The 24,844-nt window shown below is 52.4% G+C and overlaps 4 protein-coding genes across 4 annotated transcripts; 3 read left to right on the forward strand and 1 right to left on the reverse strand.

The window, feature by feature from the left end:
- Positions 1-449: 449 nt before the first annotated feature.
- On the reverse strand, positions 450-4,592 carry PPT1 (palmitoyl-protein thioesterase 1). The gene is made up of 9 exons (XM_065650433.1): positions 4,298-4,592; positions 3,911-4,020; positions 2,990-3,117; positions 2,650-2,720; positions 1,724-1,826; positions 1,539-1,629; positions 1,205-1,303; positions 913-984; positions 450-668 (listed from the first exon to the last, which is right to left on the reverse strand). The coding sequence occupies exons 1-9, from the start codon at positions 4,569-4,571 to the stop codon at positions 546-548; spliced, it is 1,071 nt and encodes a 356-aa protein (XP_065506505.1). The 5' UTR covers positions 4,572-4,592; the 3' UTR covers positions 450-545.
- A 248-nt stretch (positions 4,593-4,840) lies between these two features.
- On the forward strand, positions 4,841-6,755 carry RPL11 (ribosomal protein L11). Its single transcript, XM_065650602.1, has 6 exons — positions 4,841-4,874; positions 5,258-5,408; positions 5,601-5,707; positions 6,089-6,220; positions 6,426-6,536; positions 6,678-6,755. The coding sequence occupies exons 1-6, from the start codon at positions 4,869-4,871 to the stop codon at positions 6,705-6,707; spliced, it is 537 nt and encodes a 178-aa protein (XP_065506674.1). The 5' UTR covers positions 4,841-4,868; the 3' UTR covers positions 6,708-6,755.
- A 1,030-nt stretch (positions 6,756-7,785) lies between these two features.
- On the forward strand, positions 7,786-20,861 carry ELOA (elongin A). Its single transcript, XM_065650740.1, has 11 exons — positions 7,786-7,950; positions 11,711-11,767; positions 12,341-12,459; positions 13,333-14,548; positions 15,269-15,383; positions 15,759-15,914; positions 16,316-16,413; positions 16,672-16,852; positions 17,152-17,263; positions 17,537-17,688; positions 18,230-20,861. The coding sequence occupies exons 1-11, from the start codon at positions 7,879-7,881 to the stop codon at positions 18,289-18,291; spliced, it is 2,340 nt and encodes a 779-aa protein (XP_065506812.1). The 5' UTR covers positions 7,786-7,878; the 3' UTR covers positions 18,292-20,861.
- A 1,488-nt stretch (positions 20,862-22,349) lies between these two features.
- On the forward strand, positions 22,350-24,820 carry PITHD1 (PITH domain containing 1). The gene is made up of 6 exons (XM_065650704.1): positions 22,350-22,561; positions 22,729-22,772; positions 22,921-22,998; positions 23,630-23,734; positions 24,124-24,232; positions 24,434-24,820. The coding sequence occupies exons 1-6, from the start codon at positions 22,361-22,363 to the stop codon at positions 24,533-24,535; spliced, it is 639 nt and encodes a 212-aa protein (XP_065506776.1). The 5' UTR covers positions 22,350-22,360; the 3' UTR covers positions 24,536-24,820.
- The last annotated feature ends 24 nt before the right edge of the window (positions 24,821-24,844 follow it).

The following is a 24,844-nucleotide window of genomic DNA, read 5'->3' on the forward strand; positions in this document are numbered from 1 at the left end:
ACAAAAGTGCGTAAAACAAGCCATTAGTTGAAAACTGTTCAAGCTGTTAATACCCACTTAATTTAAAACCCTCCTTATTCCCCCAGAAACCCTTAAATTTGGCTTTTTTTCCCCATCCTGAAGGAAAAGCTGTCCCCTCTTTCCCCTGCGCACAGCCGGGCAAGTCCACCTGCTGATCCCCTAAGAGATGCAGCATTCTCGCACTAGTGATTCGGTTAATACTGCTATTGCGTCCTGCGGGGAGCAGGCGACGGGGACAACAAACCTCTTGGCCCAATTAATCGTTTTGCCATCACCGAGTGAGCGGCGCAGCCTCAGCTCTGAGATCTGAAGTCGACTCACCAGAACCTGTGCAGGCTGGAGCGCTTCGGAGTCAGCGCGAGGCTCTGCCACCCGTACTGGAGTGTAATTAATCTGCACACCCTGGAACCATTGAATTAAACCCTTTTCTGCCCCATCCCCAGCTCCCCGCAGGCTTGTACGTAAAAAGTGCTGTTGCACAGTAGCAGCTGCGTTAACTACAGCACCAGACCCTCCCGTTGGCCTCACTGGAGGAAGGGGAGGATGGTGCTGTAAAACCACTCTTCTGTGATGTGCAGGTGGTCCCCGGCCACCCCCAGGAACACCAGTTTTCCTGCTTTGTCCATTTCCTGCAGCCCCAGGCGATCCTGCAGACAGAGAAGCACCACCGTAGATTCCAGGGGCTCTGCCGCGGCCAGGGAACCCGGCACAGAGAGAAGCGCTGGTGGCCAGAGGCTGTTTTTGTGACACAAGCGGCTGTCACGCTACAGTGGGCACCACCTCTGCTCTTCAAAGCTTCTCATAAGAGTTGTCCAAAATGCCTTTTTTCTCTCTTATGGGAGATACTAAAATAGAAACAGCAGAAACCCCTCAGCCCCCAGCAGAACTTACCTCCGTGTACAGCGAGGTCTCCTGCAGCGGGATGGTCTCCTTGGCTTGGCCGCTTTTGTAAAACCCAAACCACTGTCAGAATTTAAAAAAAAAAGCAACAGTTGCTGAAGGGTTCCTGCGAGAGAAACAGGTTTTCATCAGTTTCTGCCAGGGACAGCGCAGCATCAGGCCCGTGTTTGTGCTCAGGCTGCTCCTCAGCAGCCCCAAGTTCTGCCACCAAAGGACAAATCGAAATGAGCAAACCAGAACCAAAGCAGCACCCAAAAGCAGCGCCTGCCCCCACCCGCCTCACCTCGGAGATCGGAGGGTCGACCATGGTGTCATTGAGAAATTTCACCATCACAAACTTTTTCAGAGCCATCAGGTTTTTCTTGTACGTCTCATTGACGCCCTGGATGAAAGTGAACAGAGAACAGATCCGAGTAACTGGAAAATTCCCTGAGATGGGTCAGGGAAACCACCCACTTCAGCAAAGGAAACCCTGGACTGCACTGGCCTAAGAGGCAGAATGTGCAAAATGTTCCCCTTAAAACTCCAGCAAAATCACTGCCACAGAGAACTAATGGGCAGGAACTCGCTGCTGAGGCTTTTCTCCTGCTGCTGCTTAATCATCAGCCAGGACTTACCCTCTCCTGGTTTATGTCAGCCAAAAAGACGCTGTTTTTCCTGTAGTCCTCCTCCTTCAGTGGGTTGTGCCAATACTCAGCTTGTACCAAGCTGGAGAAGAGAGAAACCGAAAGGTCAGAGTGGAAACTCGGAGTTTTTGGCATGGGCCCGGCCCCTGTCGCTGCAGCCCGGCGAGGATACTCACTGCTCTTGGACAGCTTGCGTGTAGGCGCCCAGATCCAGCATCTTCCGGATCCAGTCGCAGATATGGGAGCTCTCGCCAGGACAGCGCGGAAATCCGTACACGCCTGGGGAAGGGAGACGTGTAAGAGCTCGATGAGCCAAACCAAAATCCCTTAATCCCTCCGGCTGGTGAAGAACCACCCTCGTACAGAGCAGCGGCAAGAATTACCCGGGGAATCAGATGGTGTTTAATCCTGCAATCCCATTAGACGGCCCTGCTGCCCCTGGGTGCTGTTACACACCAAGATAATGGATGATGTTTTCGAGCTGAGGGAATTGCTCTGGAGAACAGGGGCAGACAAGCCAAACACCATCCAGCTCGCCTCGTGTGTTCCCAGGAGGTCTCAGGATGGTTCCCCACAAGTCTTTCCACTACATTACAAAGAAATACTCAACCCCTGGAACATCTCAGGGAGAGTATTTGAAATTCATCGCCACCCACTCTTACCTGTACACCTCTTAAAATCTTTGCTGCCTCTTTAATCTACCGCAAAAAGCACCACCCTTTCCTCAGGGCTTTAGCCTTCCAGCTGATGACTGCAAAATATCCTTCTCGCTCAGGTTTATTTTCACAAAGGCTTTAAATTTCTTCTCCCGAAACAACTAATCTCAAGTGCTTCCAAAATATCTAAGAATTCAACCTAGGCAATAAGTTGCCTACTTGCAAAAGTCCCTCTTGTTGCCAGTTAAGCAAGACCGAGACAGATGGTAACATAGTGGGCTAAAAGCTGGGCCTAAGCAGGTCAGCAGCTTCAGACAGGAACAAAGGCAGTTTAACTCACAAGAAAACAGTCACTTTTCAGAAAGGGGTTAAAAAAAATGATTCCTGCTGCCAACAGGAGCGTCCACCCCTCAGAGCAGGTAGGAAGTGGCTCAGGGGGACACTACCTTGGTGCTGCCCTCCGATGGAGATCAAACTGAGCATGGGAGGAGATGGACACCTCTGGGCCACCGCCCGCCTGCGGGAGAGACAGAGCTGAGCTCAGCCCAGTGCACTCGCCTGGGGATAGACGAGGATCTGAGCTCGGCCCAGCGCACTGGGTGAGGTTTGCAAAGAGAATCAACCCTCCCTGGTAGAGCTGGGCTACAGGCAAACACACCCTGGTCTTTAGAGCCCTTCACAAAGGGCTTTGCCAGCTTACATCTGCTTAGTACTTCAAAAGAGTTTTAAATCGGAAGTTAAAACCCAAGAAAAACTCCTGGAAATGGGCCAGGAGTGTGAACTCACAGGAACTGGCCTCCCTGGGAGAAGCCCATGGCGTTGTACCCCCCTTGCAGGCGCGGATCCGCGGCGAGCTGGCCGCACACGTCCCTCACTTGGTCGTTCACGTTCATGAAGAAGCTGTTCTGCATGTCCTGAGGGATTAGCCAGATTAGAAAGTACAACTCGTACCTTCAAAGTGTCTTACACTATTTTAATCTCTACAAACAGACGACTGACAGTTCTGCTTTTGGAAGAGGACCTTAACTTTCACAATGTGACAGAAGTGAAATTCAGGTTTTGAGACTTCCCTTCACTGTGTCTTTGTTCCTGCTCTGCCTGGCAAAACTGTCTTACGTGGAACAGCGACATTTCCCCAAACACCTTGACAGTCTGAGTCCCTTCGGATTTTATATACATAAAAAATAAAAATATCAAACTTCGCTCGTCTTCTCCAGATCCCAGAAAATTAATATACATTGCACATTATCCTCAGAGACTATTTAAAGAAATTCCATAGGGCTACATAAAACTATCAAAAAGCACGAAGGTGCAGAAGGAGCCTGTATCTACTTTATACTGAAGACGTGTAGTGAATAAACATTTGTAAATCAAAAAGGACAGCAAGCTCTGCTCCAGCCCAGTTATCTTATCACACGCCTTCATACTACCTGGCGTGGTAATCATTAGAGAGTGCTAATCAGTGGATTTGCATATTAATCCAATTTAGACTAGGGATTTGCTTTTCCCCAGATATTATCTAGACTTTATTGGTTTCTACCTGTCAAAGCTGTTTACTTCACCAGGAAGAAAAGAAACAGCAGGGAACGCACAACAGGAATCTTGTGGGATGACATTAACACCAGACACTGCAACTCTCGCACCTCCAGACCTGCACGCTCACCGTCGCCCTGCCAGGCAGGAACTCGAGCGACAGCAGCTAATTACCTGCATCATGTTGTTTCCAATCTTGAGAGACAGAACGTAAATCCCTGGTATTTTGTTCTCCACTATTTTTTTGATGTAGCCCATGCTCATTGGGTTGCAGCAACTATCTCCTGCGAAAGGGAACAGCGATAAACACCATCAAACCACCGCCCCCACAAACAGGGTCAGGAGCTTCCAACGCACGCACAGGCCCGGGGGATGAGGGTCAGCACCTCCCGGCCTCCGCAGAAACCCCCGGTCCGCAGCACGGACAGGCCGGAGCGGGGCCGGGGGCGGCCTGCGGGCTCCCCTGGGCCTGTCCGGCTCCCCGCGCGGCCCCATCCGCTAAGCCCCGCCCACAGAGCCGTTACCGGAGGATGTTCCCCCCCGCTGCCGGCCCCCGCTCACCCATCCCGTGCCAGATAACGAGGGGAACGGCGGCGGCCGCGCCGCGCACGAACAGCCCCAGCAGCAGCGGCACCGCCGCCCAGAGCGCCGCCATCTTGACTGAGCACATGACCCGCCCGAGGCGCCGGTCAGGCGGGGGGGGGGCGTGGCCTGGCGGGGGCGGGACCGTCAGGGGCGGGGTCTGCGGCGGTGGGCGGGGCCAGCGGCGGCGGGGCGTGGCCGCGGGGAGCGGTTCCCACCCGAGACCCCGGTTCGAGGCCCGGCGTGGCTCCATCCCGCCCGGGCCCCTCAAATCCCAAATCCCGCAAGCCGGGCCCTGGTCTCAGCCTGGCTCGGTGACACGGGGTGAGGGCGGGCAGAGCCGGTGGCCCCTCCGCATCCCCGTCCCCACCGGCCTGTGGGACAAAATGGCCGCGCCGGCTTCCCGGGCCCACGGTTGCCGCGGCAACCGCCCGCGGCGCAGAGCCCACCCTCCGGCCGCCAGGGGGCGCTGCCGCCCGCGCCGCGCCCTCCCGCTCCGTCCCATAAGACCCCGCGGCGGCGCCTGACTGGTCTTTTCCCCGCCCCCATCATGGCGGTGAGTGGCGGCGCCCAGGGCCGCGGCCGGGCTGCCCCGTCTCTATCCGGCGCCATCCGCCCTCGGCGGGGGTCGGCCGTGCCGCGGCCCGTGCGGGCGGGAGCGGGGAAGGCCGGGAGGGAGAGCTGCGAGGCCGATACGGGCAGGGAGGAGCCGATGAGCTGCCCTGGGGACGCGGCTGCCATGACAGGCCTACCCGGTGGCCGGGCCGCCCCGGCGGTGCTTGAGAGGCGGCCGCGGCGCTGGGGTTCGCCCCCGGGGTGGAGCAGGGCTCGGTGTCTGGCTGCGGTACCGACCTGGCAGGGCCTTCTCGGGCCGCCGGGGTGACCGCTGGGCTGTCTCCCGGGCTCCCCCCAGCAGTCCCCCGTGTTGTTTCTCCGCAGCAAGACCCGGTTGAGAAGGAGAACCCGATGCGGGAGCTGCGCATCCGCAAGCTCTGCCTCAACATCTGCGTGGGGGAGAGCGGGGACAGGCTCACCCGGGCGGCCAAGGTGCTGGAGCAGCTGACGGGCCAGACCCCCGTCTTCTCCAAAGGTGAGGAGCGGGTGTTTCTGAGTCACTTCACTTCTGTATCCGCTGCGCTGTTCTCATCCCCAAACAAGAAACATTTATTTGCCTTGGGTTTTTTTCTTTTATTTAAAGTCATTTTTCTGATCTTCTTAAGTCCTGAGTCCGCAGGTGGGAATTATTTGAATAGCCGCTAAGTGTAATTGTTGCTGCCCACAGCACGATACACGGTGAGATCCTTTGGAATCAGGAGAAATGAGAAGATCGCTGTTCACTGCACAGTTCGTGGGGCCAAAGCAGAGGAGATTCTGGATAAGGGGTTGAAGGTGAGAGTTTGGCTGGTCTGGGTGCTTGATTTTGTGAAAGAACAAAACTTAGTCCATACCAGCTGAAAAGGTGCATGATTTGAAAGGTTGTCTATGATCTAGTTGTGGACATTAAGGGTTGGGGGTGCAGGTTTGTCCGATACACAGGCTGCTGCGTTTGTGCTGTTTGTCTGGTTGTTGTTTTATCCTTATTTAAGAGCTTTTGGGTACAATTGCTGCTTTCTCTTGAGGTTCTGTCTTTGCTGCTGTGGTTTATGAGCAAAATCTTGGGCTAAAGACTTAGTAGCTTGTAAGCGAGTTCTGGTAGCAGTTGGAACACACAGGATTTCTTACTCTGTTTGTAGCCAGTAACGAAATAGTGACCGACAACAATTGTTTCAGGTGCGAGAATATGAATTGAGAAAAAACAACTTCTCAGACACTGGGAACTTTGGCTTTGGGATCCAGGAGCACATCGATCTGGGGATTAAATACGATCCCAGTATTGGTATCTACGGCTTGGACTTTTATGTGGTGCGTATTCCCTGTCCCTCGCAGCTACTGGGCTTGTGGGAAAGCTCTAGAAGGAACCTAGAACAGTAACCAGCTGCCCAGTGCTGGAAGATGGAAAAACGGCAACAAAATCCAAGTCTAAACGGATTCCTAGAAAATTCTTAAGTGTAAGAAAAATAAAGAAATATCAGAATGAAATAGCGCTGTGGGTCTCCTCTCCTGGCAGGTGCTGGGCAGGCCTGGCTTCAGCATCGCTGACAAGAAACGCAGGACCGGCAACATCGGAGCCAAGCACAGAATCGGAAAGGAAGAAGCCATGCGCTGGTTTCAGCAAAAGGTAAAGTCCCTCTTTTTTTGTGTCCCCAGAGTGTTTCTAGCAAGTACCAGTAAAATGCTTCATGGCTCAGTTCTCACCACAGTGGTACTGCACCTGTACCTGACAGCGCTTTCTCACTTGGTTCTTTTTTTTTCTTCACAGTATGATGGCATCATCCTTCCTGGTAAATGAACAGTTCCTGTTACCAGAAAAAAAGCAAATAAAATTTTCTAACCCCTCTCTTCTGTTGTGAATTTTATGGGGGCTCCTCCCGGCCTGGGAAGCTGTTGGGAGCAGAGCTCACTCACACTGAAAGGGCAGCAGAAGTGGACAGATGCTCTGCAGAAGAGGACATGTCTTCTGGAGGAGCAGGTGTTCGATTTACTTGGGTTTTGGTACTGTCCAAGTAAAGCCAAAGGTGAGGAGACCCTGGGTTCAAGCAGGGTCTGAGTCACAGCAAGCAGCTTGGAAAAATACCTGGACACTGCAGCTCTGGGCACTATTTTGCTGCCTCTAATTCCTTTAGCCCCGTTGTAGAGAACAAGGTCTTTCCCTGTGCCATTATTTCTGTTATTCAGCAGTTCCCGTGCCCCAGGCCGAGGTCTCTGCAATCCTGCTGGGTGAGCTCTGGTTCTCTGTGACCTATCCGCAGGCTGTGTCCGCTCCAGCCTTGCTGTTAAGCCTGGTTAGTCCAAGCCAGCTGACTGCTCTTATCACCTCTACATTTACAGCAGGGTTTGCTGCGAGCCCTGACAGATGCCAGGGGCACCAGAAGACAGCAGAGCAAAGGCCGGTGTGATTACCAGGCCGCTGCCAAGGGTGAGGCAATGAGGGTGCAGCTGCAGGCCTGGCTGCCCTCCAGAGGGGTTCCTGGGGCATTTGGGGTGTTTAGGATGAGTTGTGGGGACATTCCCCTGCTGACACCTTCCCCATGCTCCTCAGGGAGCAGAGGGTCTGGCAACTGTGAGCCCCCGGCCTGGGCAGCTGTGGCCCTGCTCCTTTTGCCTTGGGCTGCAAATTAATTTCAAAACCTAATTTTCGCTCGTTCCCGATGCGCCGTGGTCGTTGGGAAGCAACAGGAATAGGCATGAAGCGACATTTGTCTGTCGGTGGCGGCCGCGCTCCCCCCAGCAGCGCTCTGCCAGCACTCAAGATGGCGCTGTCCACCACCTCTGCCAGGCCCCAAGATGGCGCCTTCCGAACTCTGCCCGTACCCGCCATGGCCGCCACCGGTCGGCGCAACGGCTGCGCCGCTTCCGTTTCCTGCCCGTAGCCAAGATGGCGGCGGCGGGGTTCGGGAATCGCCGTGTGGCCAGCGGGTGGTGAAGCCGTTTCCGCCGCCGCGGCCTCTCCAGCAGTAAAAATGGCGGAGTCGGTGCTGGAAGTTGTGGGCAAGCTGCAGTCGCGGCTGGCGGGCAGCGCGGAGCCCAAGAAGGTGACGGGGGCGGCGGCGCGACCGGGGCTCCCCCTCCCCGGCAGGGGCGGCGCGGCGGGGCCGGGAGGGCCCGGGACACCCCACGAGGGACACGGGGAGCGGGGCCGGGCCTGCCCTGCCCTCCGCCGGCTCCCCTCGCGAAGTTTCCTGCCCGGCCGGGGCTGCGGTCCGTGGGGCGGGGCGGGCCCGCTGCCACCGGGCAGGCCCGGCGGGTTGTCCCCGATGGGAGCCCCCGGCGCTGCTGCCGGGCTGGGCTGGGCTCGCAGGCCCGGCTGCCCCGCGGACCCCCGGGGCGTTGTGTGGGTGCCCCCGGTGCTGTGTGTGGGGTCCCCCCGGTCGGGGTGTGGGGTCTCCCCGTGGCACGTCACGGGCTGCGGGGGGAGAGGCGGGCGAGCGGGCAACGGGAGAACTTGCCGGAAGAGTCTTGCCCTGGTGACGTGTTTGTGGTGGAAGAGCCGCGGTCCCTGGCGTGAGCCCGGGCGGGAGCTGACAGGTCGAGTGGCACCGGAGGGCCGCGGTGAGGCCACCACCATTGCCAGGGAGTTGGGGTCAGGGCAAGAAATTGCCAAGTTTTAACTCTACCCTGGTGCGGGTTCCCTCTCTGGCCTTGCAGATGTTGCTTGACGCTTCTCACCCGTGTCCGAAACCTGCTGCCCACAGCAGCTGTCACAGTGACACGTCCTGCCCCGATCCGCGCTTGTGCTGGCATCTGTTCGGTGGCGTTTGGCTGCGTGTTGCTGACAGCAACTCTCCTGCTGGGCACGAGGGTTCTGAGCCTGTTTTTTTCAACCGAAGTGTGGAATTCGAGTTTTGTTCAGGTGTGGGCCCGGTGCATGCTGTTGTCCCATTCTCTGGGATGTCATATTTTAAGGGGGAGCATCTGTTGTGACTGTTTACAGGTGTTTGGTTCATGTTTCACTTAATTCAGATGAGGCAGTGAGGGCCGTGCAGCCACTCTGCGCTCATCTAACTTCGTTTAACTGAGGCAAACGCCTGAAAACTGCTTGTTTTCCAAGATCTCCCACCACTCATGAAGAAGGACAGACACAGACACCGAAGTGCTCAAGTGCTGACGCTGCTGCCCCGGTACCCAGCTCCAGCCTAGCTGGGGACAAAGCGACAGCAGTTCTTGTTCCTTTTCTCACCCTCTCAGCCTAAACCAGAGCAGGGTTTAACCGGTGGGACCCCAAACCAGAGCTGAGGATTCAGTTCCAGGGGGTCTCGGGCTCCGTGGTGCCGAGAGCACATGCAAGAACTCAGATATTTGCTCAGCGTGCCGTGCACAGAGAATTAGTGCTCCTGTTTCCTGACCCCTGTGTCAGCTCGGGGCAGTAACTGATGTCAGTGCTGCTCGGGCATCGGGAGGCTTCGGGCACTGTTTACACAGGTTGACTCGTTCTCCAGTAACCTTGTGCTGTTAAGTCGTGTCTTTCTCTGTTGATTCAACGCAGTTTTGCAAGGGCAGGGAGAGGCGGTAAGCACTGGTGAGCTGTTACTAGCCAGGGTAGGGACTCTAAACCTTTCCTCCTCCCCAGCAGAAAGGTCCTGTGTGACCTGTGCTCTTACTTCTCATACCTTTGCAACTGTATCCTCGGAAGTGTTAGTGTTTCTAGGATTGAATTTAGTTGCTGTTGCGTTGCCTTGATAGATTGTGTATCTTCTGAGCACCTTCCCATGTCAGAAAATGGCTTTGGGCTCTTCTGCTACAATTGTTTCCACTGCAGCTGGACAAATCCGGGGCACTCCTGGGTGATACACACACCTTACACCACTTCCAGTCTTCGTGGTTTTTTGCCTTGTCCATTTGACACCTCTTACCAGTAATGTGAAAGAATAATATTTGCCCAGTATCATGTACAACTCTATATTGCCTTGCCGAAAGGCGTTAAGTATTAATATTCCCTTGGGGTGAAAATTTGGCTGCTGGTACGGAACAGTATGAGTGAAACTTTGGACGCTGCTGTAATTATTTGGAAATGGTCTTTTTTCCAGCAGAGAAGATACAAATTCTGCAGGACTGAAGGAATAAAGAGGGTAAGGGAAACATGAACAAGGAGCATCTTCACTGAGAGGATGGGGCCAGGCTGGTAGTCATTTGATAATTAACGTGTGTCGTTAGCATTATAATGGCCTGGGTGACTTCTTTTAGAGAAAGAAAACAATCTACTCCTATTAAATAAAACTATGTTGGAGCTGGAACTAAGTGAAGCTTTTACGGTTTGTGGCTGATTGACTGAAACTTTACCCTGCGCTGGGGTGTTTTAGCTTTTCCGTATCTATTTCATCTGGTGCCTGGCAAGACACGAGCCTTGTGTTTTCTGTCTTCTGCCCGGCTGCCTGTTTCTCGTAGGACTTGAAGGATCTGGGTTATTTCTGAGTTTAGCTGCCAGATCTGAGTGTTCTTGGCTGATTGGAGCCAAAGGCAGCGGAGTGTCCTGCAGCAGCTCCTTTCTGTAGGAAACACAGATCAGTACAAGTTCTTTAGCCTCACTGTGTCAGAGTTGTCTCATTTTGTCTGTCTCGTGTACGTGGACCTGGGGTCCGCAGAGGTTTTGCTGTGCTGTACAGACACAGCTCCCAAATATATCCCTGCTCGCATATTGCTGCTTGGACAGCAGCAATAAGCACAGGTTTTGATCTCTTAGACCGCCAGATAAGAGCATTACTGATGACACAGGTAACAAAAATGCCTTGTTTCCTGACAGCGTCATTTGGAGATTTACAATTGGGCTGCGAAGGCTGCTCAGCTCAAGCCGTGTTAACATTTCTAATGAACGTGCAAGTATAAAAGCTCGGTAAAGTGACGCTCAGGCAAAGGCGTGTGCGTGGTGGCCTCTTGGAATGCCAGCTCTTGCTTTTCTTTTTTTGGTAAGACGTGGAGTTTTCCAACCACTGACTGCAGTGGGTGCAGAATAAATGAAATGAACTTATTTCCTTCAAAATGAAGGAAGCCTCTAAACCTCTCTGATCCTTGCATGGTGGAAGCGGGGGTGATCGAATAGCTTAGACCCTCAGTGCTAATTTGAGCATGAGCACAGTGCTTTAAAGACAAGATCTTCAGGATCAAGGATGGCTCTTTATGGCGTACAGCACAGCAGCGCTGAACAACGCCAGGGCTGTAGAGGGGCTGGAATAACGGGAATGCTGACGGGGCTGCTCGGTGGCTATAGCTGAGCTGAGGGAAATAGTGTGAGGGGCAGCGGTGCTGTCAGACATGTGCTGGAACTAAAATGTCAGTAGAGATCTTGGTGGAGCGATGTCCCGAAGCACCTGGGTGGCAGGTTCCCTATAGATCTTTAAGAGCATCTAGAAACCTTCCCTCACTGCCTGGGTTGCAAAATTTCAGAAAGAACTCTTTATTTCCCCACTCCGCTCTCAACAAGGGATGTGATTCTCAGCGCTGCCTCCTGAGAGTCACATCCTTCTGAGTCCTTTCTTCTCCTTGCTGTGCCACCGAGTTGTGTGCGGCGGTTCCTGATGCTTTAAGCCAGAATGAAGCTGCCGTCCTCTGTGAAGAATGCATTAATATTCGAGTGCTGGTTTAAAATGTTCAGATGGGCCTTCATCAGCAAAGAGGCGACAATTTCTTTAGAGCTGGCCCTCGTGTTTGGTGTCTCAGGAGCTGGATTTGGAGCAGCATAGCAGCTGTCTGCCACTTGGCTCCAACAAGCTCTCATGCGGCGCAGAATTTTCTTCCTTTTTAATCACAGTACGCGGTTCCATATGACAAGTCTGAACGCTTTCCTTCTTGTCTCTGCAGCTGCTGAAAAGTCTGAAGAGGCTGTCGGAGTTGCCCATCACAGTTGACATTCTGGTGGTAAGAGCTGTGAAATCTCTCGCGCTTTTCATCGCATCTGTCAAGTCCCAGGGTAACTGTTTGTCACGGAAAAGCTGCTTTCCCTGGAACAGGGCGCGTTGCCTCGGCCACCTGCTCCAGCCTGGTGTCATGGGCACGATTGTGTCAAGGTTCTAAGATTCCGGTAACCGGGAAGGAGTGTGTCAGAGCAAGCGTGAAGCCGTGGAGGACAGTTCGTCATCCTCGGCTCTTCCAAAAGCTTAACACTTGCCTAAGATATGAGAGCCAGAGCAGTTCCTAACGATAACTGAATCAGAATGAAATTAGGAATTGCTAATCCTTATTAGAGACTTTTGTCTTCCAACTTACCAACAGTCATGGTAAATACTAACTTGGTTTATTGATACAAATAATTAATGTTTGACTAAAGCAGAATTAAGTCATCTTTGATTTACAGAACCATGATACCTTTGCTGTTAGATCAGGAAGTTTTTCTACTAGATTAACTTTATTCCCTTCGTAGGAAGTTTAGCAGAGGTGGGAATTCTGACTGTTTTTGCTGAGATTAATTAATGTCTTGGCTCTCTCATGAAGGAGACGGGTGTTGGGAAGACTGTGAACAGTTTACGGAAACACGAGCTTGTAGGAGACTTTGCGAAGAACCTCGTAGCCCGGTGGAAGAAGCTGGTGCCGGTGTCCCAAGAGGCAGACCGGTAAGTGGAGCCGTTTGGTTATCTTTGATAGTTAAGCTATGTTATATTTTTGCAGTGGAGATTATAAACTTCTCTGACCAAGGAAACAAAGTGAAGGCTCTTGAAAAACTTGTAACACGAGTGTGCAAACTCTGCATGGGGTTTTTGGCCTGTTTCGGCATAAACTTGCTGCCTCTGCGAGCCGCAGAGCGTTGGCTTGCTGACGGCTGCAGTTTTGCCTGAAAGTAGGGGCCAATTTTCAAGAATTTGCAGTTTGATGAAGAGATTAACGGTAGATGCCAGAAAAGTGCCTTTAATAAAGCAAGAGATGCAATCTCCTTGCTTCCCGTTTTATGATGCTAAAGACAGGAAATTCTAGGCCCAAGCAGAGGAAGTGGCTTGCTTTGAAAGGAGGCTTTAATGTGCAAAAATCCGATGGAAACTGAAAGTTGACGCTAGCGAGCGTGTTGTGGTGACAGAGCCGTGTTGAACCCAGCAACGAGATCGTTTAGGTGCGGGTGATAAAGACCCGGTTATTGATGATAATTTGGCTGTGGGATCCCTGCATGTTTATCTGGCAAACCGGGGGACACGTTTCCCACAGGCACCACACAGTGTGCAGGCACGGAGAAGTCTCTGTGTGCATCTGTCTCTGCTTCCGAGTGAGCTATGAAGTCTCTAGTCCTAATAAAAATGCTTAATTGATTCATGCAGTTTCTAAATCCCTGGACGTTGCTGTGCCTAAGAGAATCAGTGTTATTCTTGCCACAAAACTACCACATACAACCTTCGTCTTCTGTAAGAAGGTTCCCATCTATACAGTCCGTAGGGAGTGGCTCTTCTCATTCATATTGGAAGTTTTAATCTTGCTATTTTGTTTTCTTACCCCTTCAGAAATAACCTGGATTCTGAAGACCGTGACTACGAGAGGAGCAGCTCAAGCAAAAGGCATCAAGAATCCTCCCTCAGAGAGGATGAGGAACCCGACCAGGACTATTCAGAACACTTCCAGCCGTCCTGCAGCCAGTCCTACAGCCCAGATCAGAGGGAAAAGAAATCCAAAAGGTATCCCAAGCCTGAGAGAGCCCAGGAGATTTATGGCTACAGCAGCCACGAGGGGAAGGGTTGGGGTAGATCTTCCCCAGCGCTCTCTTCAGATCAGGAGTACTCGGACTATGGACAAGCTGTGTCACCTGAGCCAAGCGAGAGCCCTCAGGATTTGTACACAGACCCTTACACTTCTGAGGAGCAGGAAGAAGCGACAATATTTAATCAGAAAGCCGGCAAAGGCCCCAGCTTTCAGGAGAAGCTGGGGGGAGGCCGGGACAGCAACTCTGGTGAGTTCTGCAGCAAAGGGAATGCGAGTCAAAGCAAAGAGCACAAGTCTTCTCACAAGAAGCGACGACTCGATGGCAGAGGAGAGGACAGGAGCGCTGGCTGCAGCCCAGAAAAATTGCACAAGGGCTCTTTTAAAGAGCAGCTCCGAGAATTCCCCGTGGCAGGGGGCAGCAAGGAGAAGCAGAGGATGCCGGATGGTGCCAAGAAGGAGAAGAATCGAGAAAGCGGCACCTCCAGAAAGGAGAAGTTGCATGTGTCGCCGCACTTGGAAGAGAATTTGGACAACTACGTTAAGAAGCAAAAACACCGGGACTCTGAAAAAAGCAAACTGGAAAAGCCCAAGCCGATCCCGGAGACCTCTAACACAGAGCGGGAGAAAAGGAAAGCTGAGAGCGACTTGTCAAATCGGATTAAAGAAAAGGGGGTTTCTGGGAGCTTAAAATCTTCAGACGGGAAGCGCAAAGTCTCTGACGGGGACAAAAAATCAATGGGTTTCTCCTCAAATTCTGGGGAGGGGGAAGCGGAGGATGAATTCGAACAACCTACAATGTCCTTTGAGTCGTACCTCAGCTATGACCAGCCTCAGAAAAAGAAAAAGAAAGTGGTCAAACCCTCTGTGCCAGCTGGAGAGAAAGACCAGGGGCACAGCAAACAGAACGGATCCAAAGCCAGTACCAACAGCTCCAGCTCAAGTCGGAAAAGCCCAAGCCACAAGCGAACAAGTGAGAAAAAGGCAGAGAAAAAAGTCCCGGAGCCTCCTAAGCCAAACAGGGTAAGATTTTGAAGGGTTTTTGGAGGGAAAGCTTGTGTTACAGAGCAGCTGATTCTAGAAGATAAAACTTCTTTTGTGAAAGCGTGAAAAATGAGCAATTATTTCTGCACGTATTCATCGCCACATGTGTGCCAGAGTCGTGTATATAAATAGGGACTAATGTGTAAAACTTAATCTTTTTACTCAACTTTGAAACACTTTGCTCTTCAAAAAGTGTTTTTATAATCTTAGCAGCCTTTTAAAATCCTGCTTCTAATAAGTGCCTCATGTCAAGGTTTTAGGTTTGCCTCAGTTCATGAGGTTCATCTCTCCTCCACCACTGCAGCATTTTTTGCAGGAGGAGGAGGAGAAGAGACAGAACAGGTACATGAGTGTTTGAGGTCAAGGAAATATTTCTGCCAGCTTTCTCTTCTGCTTATTTTTTTTTCTCCAGTTCTTTACATTGTTAATGTGACTTGGGTTCTTGCCAGAGGCATTTAGCACTGAACCCGGTAGGTTAAAGGTGTGGGTGGCTCTTGCTGGAGGATGCTGAGTGATTCAGATCCTGAATTTTGGCTTCTTTGTATTGACAGCTTAGGCACAGTCACAGAGGCTGTTTCCTGGTGCTAGGTGATCAGCATTGAACATCTAATTCAAAATATTGCACCAAATGCTCTTTGTATAGGATGTAACATTCTTCCGTATTCTCAGCTTACTTGCATGTCCATCCTCTCCTTCCAGATACTTTTAGATGTGGTACCAACATTACCAGACATCCCACTGCCACCGATCCAGGCCAACTACCGCCCTCTTCCTTCCATCGAGTCCATTACGTGCTCCCAGATCAAAAGGAAAGGTGCGTTGGGCAGGAAAATAGGTCTGAGATGGGCTCCAGCCGCTGTTGGTGGGAGGGAGTGGGTGCTGGCTGGGTTCAGGTCTTTCTGTTGGGGTCTGGTGTCCTGCCTCTGATGCCCAGAGCCCAGGTGTAAGGAAAAAAAAAAGTGGCTTCTTGCCCACATGCTCCAGCAGAAATAAGGAAGATCCTTTGCTGACCCTTCCTGGACTTGAGCTTTGGACTTGCCCTTCGTGAATGAGGTTGCAGGTCTCTCAGGGAAGACCTGACCCTTGAGGTTGCTTCTGGGTGACTCTGATTTGTGTCTCCTGCACTATTCATCAGGGTGGGCTCTTCTTTTCTCTGTTCCCTTCTTACTCCAAGTCTTTCACTTTACAGCTGTGTCCTCGCCGGTTGAAGAGAGCGAAGCGGGTTTTACAGGCCGCCGGTTGAATTCAAAGATGCAAGTGTATTCAGGCTCAAAAACTGCCTACCTCCCAAAGATGATGTCTCTGTATCAGCAATGCATCCGAGTCCTCAGCAACAACATCGATTGTAAGGACCTTTCCTCATCTCTCTTAAAATCATGTTGCGGGGATACCGCAATCTCAGTAACTTATCTGTATATAACCCTGCAGCGCGTGAACAGTTTCCCCCTGTCTCAGGGCAAGCTAACTAATATGGGATAGGTCCCGCTGAAAGCTCGGGTGCTGCAGGAATCAGCACCCAGCGTGCTTTCAGGGAGCAAAAATAGTGGTAAAAACAGAAAACACTTCTTAACTTGGAGTTACTGGTGGCTTGCTAGAGCTATTGTACCTCCGGCTCCTTTCCCCGTCTCCTCACATCGCGTAGTCTCGTGCAGCACTGCATTATTTTCCGCTGCATTTCATGCTGTCAACCCCTTTCCTTCGTGAGGAAGGAGCAGGATAAACACTCTGCATCTTGCTTCTTTCTAGCGATCTACGAAGTGGGTGGTGTCCCTTTCGCAGTGCTGGAGCCGGTACTGGAGAGATGCACCCCCGAGCAGCTGTATCGCATCGAGGAGTGTAACCACGTGAGTGCCTTGGCCTGGGGAAGGGCTGGTGACATGCGGGAGTGATGTTCTGTCCTCAGCTGCGATAGCAGAATAGGAAAGAATAACAAGAGGTGGCTTTTGCTAGTCTCGAGTTCCTGAATTTGCCGTCTGCCTGTGTCCTGCTGCATGTTGGCCCCCAAGTGTCTTGCCCTTTGGTATCCCAGTGTCACTGGTGCTGAGGGAGAGGGGAGTGAAGGTGTCGGGAGGGATCCCAGCTCATGTGTGGGTTTGCTTCAGGTCCTCATTGAGGATACGGATCAACTGTGGCACAATCACTGTCTCCGAGACTTCAAGAACGAGAAGCCGGAAGAGTTTGAGTCCTGGCGGGAGATGTACCTTCGACTTCACGACGCACGAGAGCAGCGGCTGCTGATGTTGGCGCGGAACATCGGCTCAGCTCACGCCAACAAACCCAAAGGTAAAGTAGGGCTGAATGATCAGAGAGGGCTCGGGGGATGCTGCCTGGGGGGTATCTTCAGTGGGGAAGGTCTTTTGGAATGACTGGTTTAAATCTAGTCCAGTTTAGGAGCTGCTTAGCTCTCTGTTCCATGTTGTGACTGCAAGAGGTTCAGGCCTTAGGGAGGAGGCCATCACCAGAGCTTTGGGATGGATGGACTAGGGAGAGCTGGTTGGATCTTGCTGTCATAAAACAAGCACTGAGGAGCCTCCTTTGTAGTAAGTTGGATCTCAGCAATGTTTTCCTCTGTCCTCCTACAGGTAGAGTGGCCAAAATGGCATTTGTGAACTCTGCAGTGAAGCCCCCTCGGGATGTACGAAGGAGACAAGAGAAGTTTGGAACTGGAGGACCTCTTCTGCCAGGGAAGACCAAGTGAGTGGTTCTCTTTAGGGCCTCTTTTTCCTGGGGACTCCTGCCAGCTTCCTCCTGAGGCTTAGCATCCTGGCAGGAAAGGATCCTGCATGTCTGGGAGGTTCTTTTGCAGTGAAAGTTGTGACTATAACAGCTGCTTTCTTGCTGGGAAGTGTGGAGATCCTGGTCACTGGTGGTTCCACGCTGGTGTTAACACATGTGGCTTGTGTCTGAAGAATTGCACCAAACCACGGTGACTCCTTTACTGAAATGTCCGTCCCATCTCTGTTTCAGAATAAAACCAGTCCTGTACACATCTAGCAAAAGCCACCCTCGTGTGAGCGAGGAGCAGTCCTATGACGGTCCCAGCACCAGCAGCGCCCATTCTGCCCCATCTTCAGGTAGCACCTTCTCCTCCTACGACCCCAGGAAACCGCCAGTGAAGAGTAAGTACAAACCGCAGAGCATCCATGTGGTCTCCCAGAGCTCCCCCTTTACAAACACACGAATCTGCTGCATCTGCTGTAAAAAATCCAGGCTGTGCAGAAGGGTTGGTGTTGGTGGCCTCTCTCCTCTCCCTAAGGACTAGGTAAAGGCTGTTCAAACTCCTCGTGCAAGGAAAAGCACAGGGAAATATCTGAATCACTGTGCTGACTGTATCAGCCTGTCCTAAAGGCAGAAGCTCTGCCTTTCCCCTCCTGTCATCTTCCTGTATTTGTCCAGCTGAAATGAAATTGTAGCGCAGCTCCCTCGGGAAGGACGCAGGGAGAGATTCACAGAGATTGTGTTCTGGCAGTGCAGAGAGCAGAGTGGGCTCTCCTCGGTCTGTGACCTGGAAATGTGATGATCAGAGAGCGCACGCTCACGCCTGCCTCGCGTCTGCTTTGCCGGGGCTGCAGCCTTTAATTGCTCTTTGTGACTGCTGCTTTCATTTTTTTTTAATATATATATTTGTTTTCTTTTTTTTTTTTTTTTCTTTCTCTGCAGAAATTGCACCCATGATGGCAAAGACTATCAAAGCTTTCAAAAACAGGTTCTCTCGGAGATAAGTTTGCAGTGCAGATCTGGGACTTTCCCCCTCACTGGGGAGTGGCACTGAAGGGGGAGACGGTACCAAACAGCCCTTTTCTTTGAACTCTTTGGAGACTGCAGCTGCTGGGAGAAGCTTCGATCTGCAAAAGACGACAGCACAGTATTTTAATCTTTTATTCTGGTTCCTCTCTCAGTGTCAAGCCCCCCCATCTTTTCCCCCCCTGCCCTTCACATCCTGTTTTTAGCTTTGTCATCCGTCAAAAGAAGGGTGTACAGAATCTCCTGACACGAGAAAATGTGAAGTCTTGGCACCTACTGAGAGTGGAAGATCCAGAGACTATTTACTATTTAACCTCTTAATAAATTATAAAATGGTTTTAATTAATATTTTGCCCTTCTATCCCGCTGGTATTATTTATGTCACTCCCAGTAGTCTCTGCCCTCCCAGTCCAGTGCACGGGGCAGCCCCTCGGTGACTCGAGCGGGCAGGAATCCATCTGAGTGGACACTGGGTGTCACGGGCGTCTTTCCTCGTGATCTGGTACCTGCTGGGCCCAAAGTCCCACCTGGACTCTCTGGGACAGGTGGCTCCGGTGGCCCGTCTGCTCATCGGTCCTTTTGCAAACACATCAAGTCCTGAGGCTTTGCGCTCTATGATGTATGTTAATAAAATCGTAGCTCTCAACCTTCTCTCTGCTGTTACTGTAGATCTCGTACAGATGCTTACATTGTCGTGCAGGGATGCCAAGAGCCATTGGGGACTTTTTATCTGCTGCTGTTGTCTTCTGCTGGCTACTGGGAATAAAACTATGAGGGGTTTTGGGAGAAATTTTACCATGCATTAAGTCAGATTTTAACTTTTTTTTCGAGAGGGGGACTTTGTCTGCCTCTGAAATTAAAAACAATTTTTAAATATCAATGAAGGTGTCAGTTTGCCTCTTTTAGTGGAAAGAAGGAATACTTTTATCTTGTTTTCTGTGTGGAATTGGGAAGGATTTATTTCCACTTTGGAAGCTGGTGCTTAAATCTTGTCTTTTCCCTGTATGTTTTCCTCTGCCCCCTCTTTGGAAAAAGCAAGGATTTTAGTCTCTGAACATGAAACCACTTGACTGGGCTTGGAGGGGAGGGAATTACAGAATGCGGTTTTTTTTTTATGCGTGCGTCCTGCATAGCAGGAGTTCCAAAAGCCTGGCTGTACTTGGTGTGTGAGGAACCGGAGCTCTGGAGGGAAAGGGTGTGTGATGTGACCTGGTGGAGCCTGAGCATCGCACAAGGTGCGTGATTTCAGGGGGACTCGCAGCAGAGAGCGAGCAGCCAGACGCAACTGGGCACTCGCTGTTCAATGGGAAGCCTTATCGTGGTGAATGTTTCCACCTGTGGGTTATGTTGGCATCAAAAATAAACTTAACCTGAGGTGGTGCAAGCAGAGGATGGAGCTGGTTAGACCCAGGTCATGTGGCGAGGGACACGGCTGCTCCGTTAGTGCTCAGGGTCTGACAGGATCAAAAGGGGAGATTCTCCCATTCCAAGCCATATTTGCTGCCCTAGGACTTTGCTGTGCGGGTGGAAAAGGTGCCGGTAGCGGATGCTGTTGTTGGTGGCAGCTTTTGAGAAGTTCTGCTGGGTTTCTGTGGCTGCCAAATCCCGAAGCGGTGGAGCTGTCTGTGCGCACTGACTCGGGGAAACGTTGCTGTGAAGAAAGAGCTCTAGAAAAATCCCTATATGCCTCTGGTTTCTGTTGGTTTCTTTCTTCCTTTTTCTCCTTTTTTTCTTCTTAATTTTAAACCATTCTGAACACCCGTCTCTTGTTTATTTGGTCTGTTCTTCTCTTATTTTGAAGGTCTTGGAAAAATGTTCTCAGACTCTCACGCGCTGTAAGTTTGTTACAGTTCCAGATGCTTTAATGTTACTGTGCAGCATTTCAGTGTGTGTTGTGCTGTAAAATAATGGCTCCTTACTCTTGCGTTGTTGCTGTATTTAATTTTGCTGTACTTTTAATTAGATAACAATATATTATCTTGTGCTGACTGTTGTGCTACCATTTATTTCTCCTCTGCACTGGGGGTAGGGGCAGAGAGGAGAGAAGCGGAGTCCAGCATCGTCTTCAGGCCCCAATGGATCTGGGTGAGGCCTGAGAACAATCTTGGGCACCACTAAACTTCCACTTAATTAATGCCACAGCTACGTAATCAGATGTGGGTATTTCCTAAAGTGTTGCTGTTACAGGGTGATGCATTTTCCTTCTCGGAGCAGCCTGTTTGTGCTGAGCAGGTCCCACTGCCCTTCCCTTTGCTCAGACACCGAAACTGCACAGGCAGAAGAGGCACCAGCAGAGGGGAGAGTTACGTCCACGAGACTCAAACTAAGCAAAGTCTGGGGTAAAAATGCTCGTTCTGTTTCCAGTCTCAGTGCCCGGGGTGTTAAGTTGTGCAATTTTTCTGTGCTGCACAAAGGAATGGAGCAGAGCTGCCTCTTCCCCCTTCGCTGCCCTGCTGGTGTTGGGATGAGGAACATGGGCAGGAGGGCGAGTGACTTTGACTTGCATTTGTATTTTGGTCCCAACTGTGTACATACAATTTTCTATGTTCCCTTTTTTTTTTTTTTGGTGGTAACTAAGATTAATATTTTAATTAGATAAGTTATATAAAAAGAGAAAAAATCACGTCTCAATAAAAGCCAAACACTGGACCGTGTCTGCTCGTTCTTTTCTGTCTCTGAGCAATGAATGTCAAACACACCAGGTCCCCGCTCCTGTCCCTGCTCCTGGCTGGAACGAGCCCCGAGTTTTAACCCCAGGAGCTCTCCCTGGCGCTGCTGAGAAGCAGCTTTGCTCTCTTCCCGCAGTGGTTGACGCTGCCAGCGCAGCCCGGTCTTCCCTGGGGTCCGGCCGGGGCCGGGCCGGGGCCGAGCCCCTCCTCGGGGTGAACCAGGGGTCCCTCGGTTCATCGGGAGCCGCGCTGGGCCCAACGTGTGCGGCGGCGGTGGGCGGGGCGATGGGAAGCGGTGGGCGGGGCGTCAGAACGCGGTGGGCGGGGCGGCGTGAGTTCGTACGAACGGTGGGCGGGGCGTCAGGGCCTTGGGGGCGGGGCGCAAGTGCGGTGGGCGGGGCGGCGGCCGTGCGTAGACGCGGTGGGCGGAGTGCAAGTGCGCGGTGGGCGGGGCTACGGCAGTATATAGGCGCGGTGGGCGGGGCGACAGTGCGGTCGGCGGGGTATCTCGGTGTTGTTGGTAACGTTGATCCACCTATGTTAACTTCGGCCCTTTCAGAACAGAACTGTAAACTCAGAGTGTTCAAAGACTTCTTGCTTTTGAATAGAATATGATTAAACTGGCTATCGTGAAAAGACTGGCTGTGAAGACTTACAGCAGCTAAATGGCAGGATGTAATTTCAATGAATGGAGACAGAAAGAAGATCAGCATAAAACCAGAAATGATAGACCAGAGGCACTCACCTAAAGCCTACAGAGACCCAAAAAAAGAAAAGTTATGTGGGCTTAGCAATTGGACAACCAGACCAAACAGCCTGGATATTCTCCAACAGGAGGGTCTTTATCTGGCCATAATCATATAATCAATGAAGAAACTTACCATAATCAGAAAGAGTGCAGGCATGGGCAAATGAGAGCAGCAAATCCAGCACCAACACAGTGTCAGAGCTTGTACAGGCAACGAACGTGCTCACAGATCTTGTTCAGTAGTTTACACACTGTTCTGAAATGAGACACTGATTTAGTTGTTGCACAGTACATACTGTCACTTCACACAACTTGGAGAAATAAAGCAAGTTAATAATGTTCATACTCCATACAGGAGGGGCGGGGCGACAGTGCGGTGGGCGGGGTATCCCGGCGCGGCGGGCGGGGCGGTGGCAGCGCGCAGGCGCGGTGGGCGGGGGCGTCAGGGCTTGGTGGGCGGGGCCTCAGGGCTCGGTGGGCGGGGCGTCAGGGCTTGGTGGGCGGGGCGTCAGGGCCTGGTGGGCGGGGCGTCAGGGCCTGGTGGGCGGGGCGATGATGCAGTGGGCGGGGTATCTCGGCGCGGTGGGCGGGGCGGCGGCAGCGCGCAGGCGCGGTGGGCGCGGCGCGGCGATGGCGCACGGGCACGGGCACTGCTGTTGCTGCGGGGAGACGGCGGCGGCGGCGGCGATCGGCGGGGACCGGGAGCGGGGCGCGGCCTGGGGGCTCTACCTGCGCATCGACCGGCAGCGGCTGCAGTGCCTCAACGAGCGCCGCGAGGGCAGCGGCGCGCTCGTCTTCCGCGCTTGGGAGGAGCGCGGCGACCGCGCACAGGTGGGGCCGGGCCGGGGCCTGCAGCGGAGAACCGGGCGGCGCGGGAGCCAGCGGGGTGTTGTGGGTCTCTCCGAGGTCACCCACCCCAGCGGTCCCCCAGCCCCCGCTGCGACCCCCGTGTACCTGCACAGCCGGGCCCGCCCTGACCGGCTCCTCTTTCTCCCCAGTTCGTAGAAAGTGACGATGACGAGGAGCTTCTGTTTAACATCCCGTAAGTTCCTTCCCCGAGCTCCTCCGGCATCGCTTTGGCTGCTGGCAGGGCTCATTCCTCGCCTTTAGGTGCCCGAGAATGAGGCACAGAACTGGGGCTGATTTGGGGAGAACGGAGGTGAAAACACCACTGCTGCATCTTTCGAAAGGTTTACGGGAAACGTCAAATTAAAAGGAGTGATTGTGATGGGAGAAGACGACGATACGCATCCAGCAGAGATGAGGCTGTGAGTAAAACGAGCATTACCTTTGCTGTAGCCTAAACAGAACTAATTAACTTGTAGCTAATGAGAGCGGTGATTCCAGTGCCCGAGCACCCAGCGAGGTGCACAGGGTGTGGGGAGCAGCATTTCCCTGTGTCACCTCTGTCCTTCTGCGGGCCCAGGAGGAAAAAATAAACTGTAACTTGTATGGGGATGAGTGAGGCTGCTTGCTGCCTTTTTCTCTAGAGAAAGGGGGTGCTGATTTCAATTAGAACGTTTGGGTGAGATGCTGTGCTGGGAAGATCTTTTTTTTTCCCAAATGAAAGAGTATTGAGTACTCTGCAATTTTTGCCTATGGGGGAAGAAATACACCTTGATCGAGCCCTCATTGTCCTTGGTCTCCAGTGTCCTGGGCTCTGGATCTGTATCTCCCAAGCTTTTTTTCTTGCTTTTCCTTGTTGTTTCTTCAGGGTTTGGGATATTCTGGAACATGCTGATACTTTGTGGTGATGTTGGTATTTTCTGCCTTAGAAAACAAAGCAAATGCAGTTTCTTACTGTTGAGAAGAAGCCGGGCAGTGCTAATGGATGGCGAGGAAATCAATTAGCTGAGCTGTGTGTTAATAACTCCTTGGGTTTCCTCCATCTCTTCCCAGGTTCAAGAACATTCCTCACATGTCCTTTGATGATGCAGCCAGGGAACCGGACCAGATGTTCAGCCTGAACCGGGACCCGCGGGGCGAGCTGGAGTACCCCACCAAGTACGACTTGGGGACGCGGGGGCTGCTCCTCCCGAGCGTGGGCGCTGAGCTCTGTCAGCCTGCACACCTGCTGCTGCATTTTAGGAAGGAGTTAGTGGGGGGCAGGTCCTTCCCTTTGCATCTCAGAGCTGCCCACAGTAGAATTTGCCTCCGTGGCTCCGTCCTGCCCTTGGTGGGTGTGAGCTCTGGTCTGAAGACATCCTTCCCAGAGCCAGGGGGGTGCCTGTGCCTGCGACTCAGGAATGCTGGGGTGCAGAATCATCCCAGTGTCACGTCCCATGCTCCTCCTGCCCCCTCAGTCCTTTGCTCCCTAGTCTATCTCAAACTCAGGTAGGAGCAACATGCGGTGCGGCAGCCCGGCTCCACTTTCAGCACGCGTTTTCTTTCAGAATTGCCCGTTTCTCCAATGTTTACCACCTCTCCATCCACTTTCCGAAGAACTTTGGAGCAGAGACAACGAAGATTTTTTATATAGGCCTGAAAGGAGAGTGGACTGAGGTGGGTGAGAGCAGAGATGAGCAAGACTGTGCAAACGGTGTGAAAAAGGCTTGAAATCATAGTTTAAGTTGAGCTCTAGGGGTGAGTGGGGCGTGGGTGGAAGGTCTGCGATGAAAAATCTGTAAGCTGGGAACCTGCTCAGCTCTTTCAGGAGGGACTTGAGTTCTGTTCTCTGGACTAACACATTTAATCTTAATTCAGGCTCATCGCCACGAGGTCACCATCTGCAATTACGAAGCATCGGCGAACCCGGCCGATCACAAGCTGGAACAAATCACCCCCCAGACTCACTTCATCTCCTAACAGCGCAGTTGGAACCTCCCCGAGGCTCTGGCACCAGCGCACAGATGTGAGGGGCTGATTCGGACAGAAACGCCTTCCTGAAGCGCTGGAGAGGGTTGGATCAGCTTTACGTTTCCGTCTTTGCCTCAGAAAGCCGGGTGTGCGGTGCCCGTACAGAGGCGGCTGCTGAGGGCAGCGGGTGGTGGGTCCCGCCGACGGCAGCGGATCTGCTCTCGGAACGGGACGCTCGGTCTTTAGGCAGCGCCGGCACCGTTTACGTCTCCGCCTGACAATAAAACACGCGTGAGGTGCAGAGCTGTGGCCTGTTCC

This window comes from Caloenas nicobarica, chromosome 23 (genome assembly GCF_036013445.1).
Source record: "Caloenas nicobarica isolate bCalNic1 chromosome 23, bCalNic1.hap1, whole genome shotgun sequence".
Taxonomy (NCBI): domain Eukaryota; kingdom Metazoa; phylum Chordata; class Aves; order Columbiformes; family Columbidae; genus Caloenas; species Caloenas nicobarica.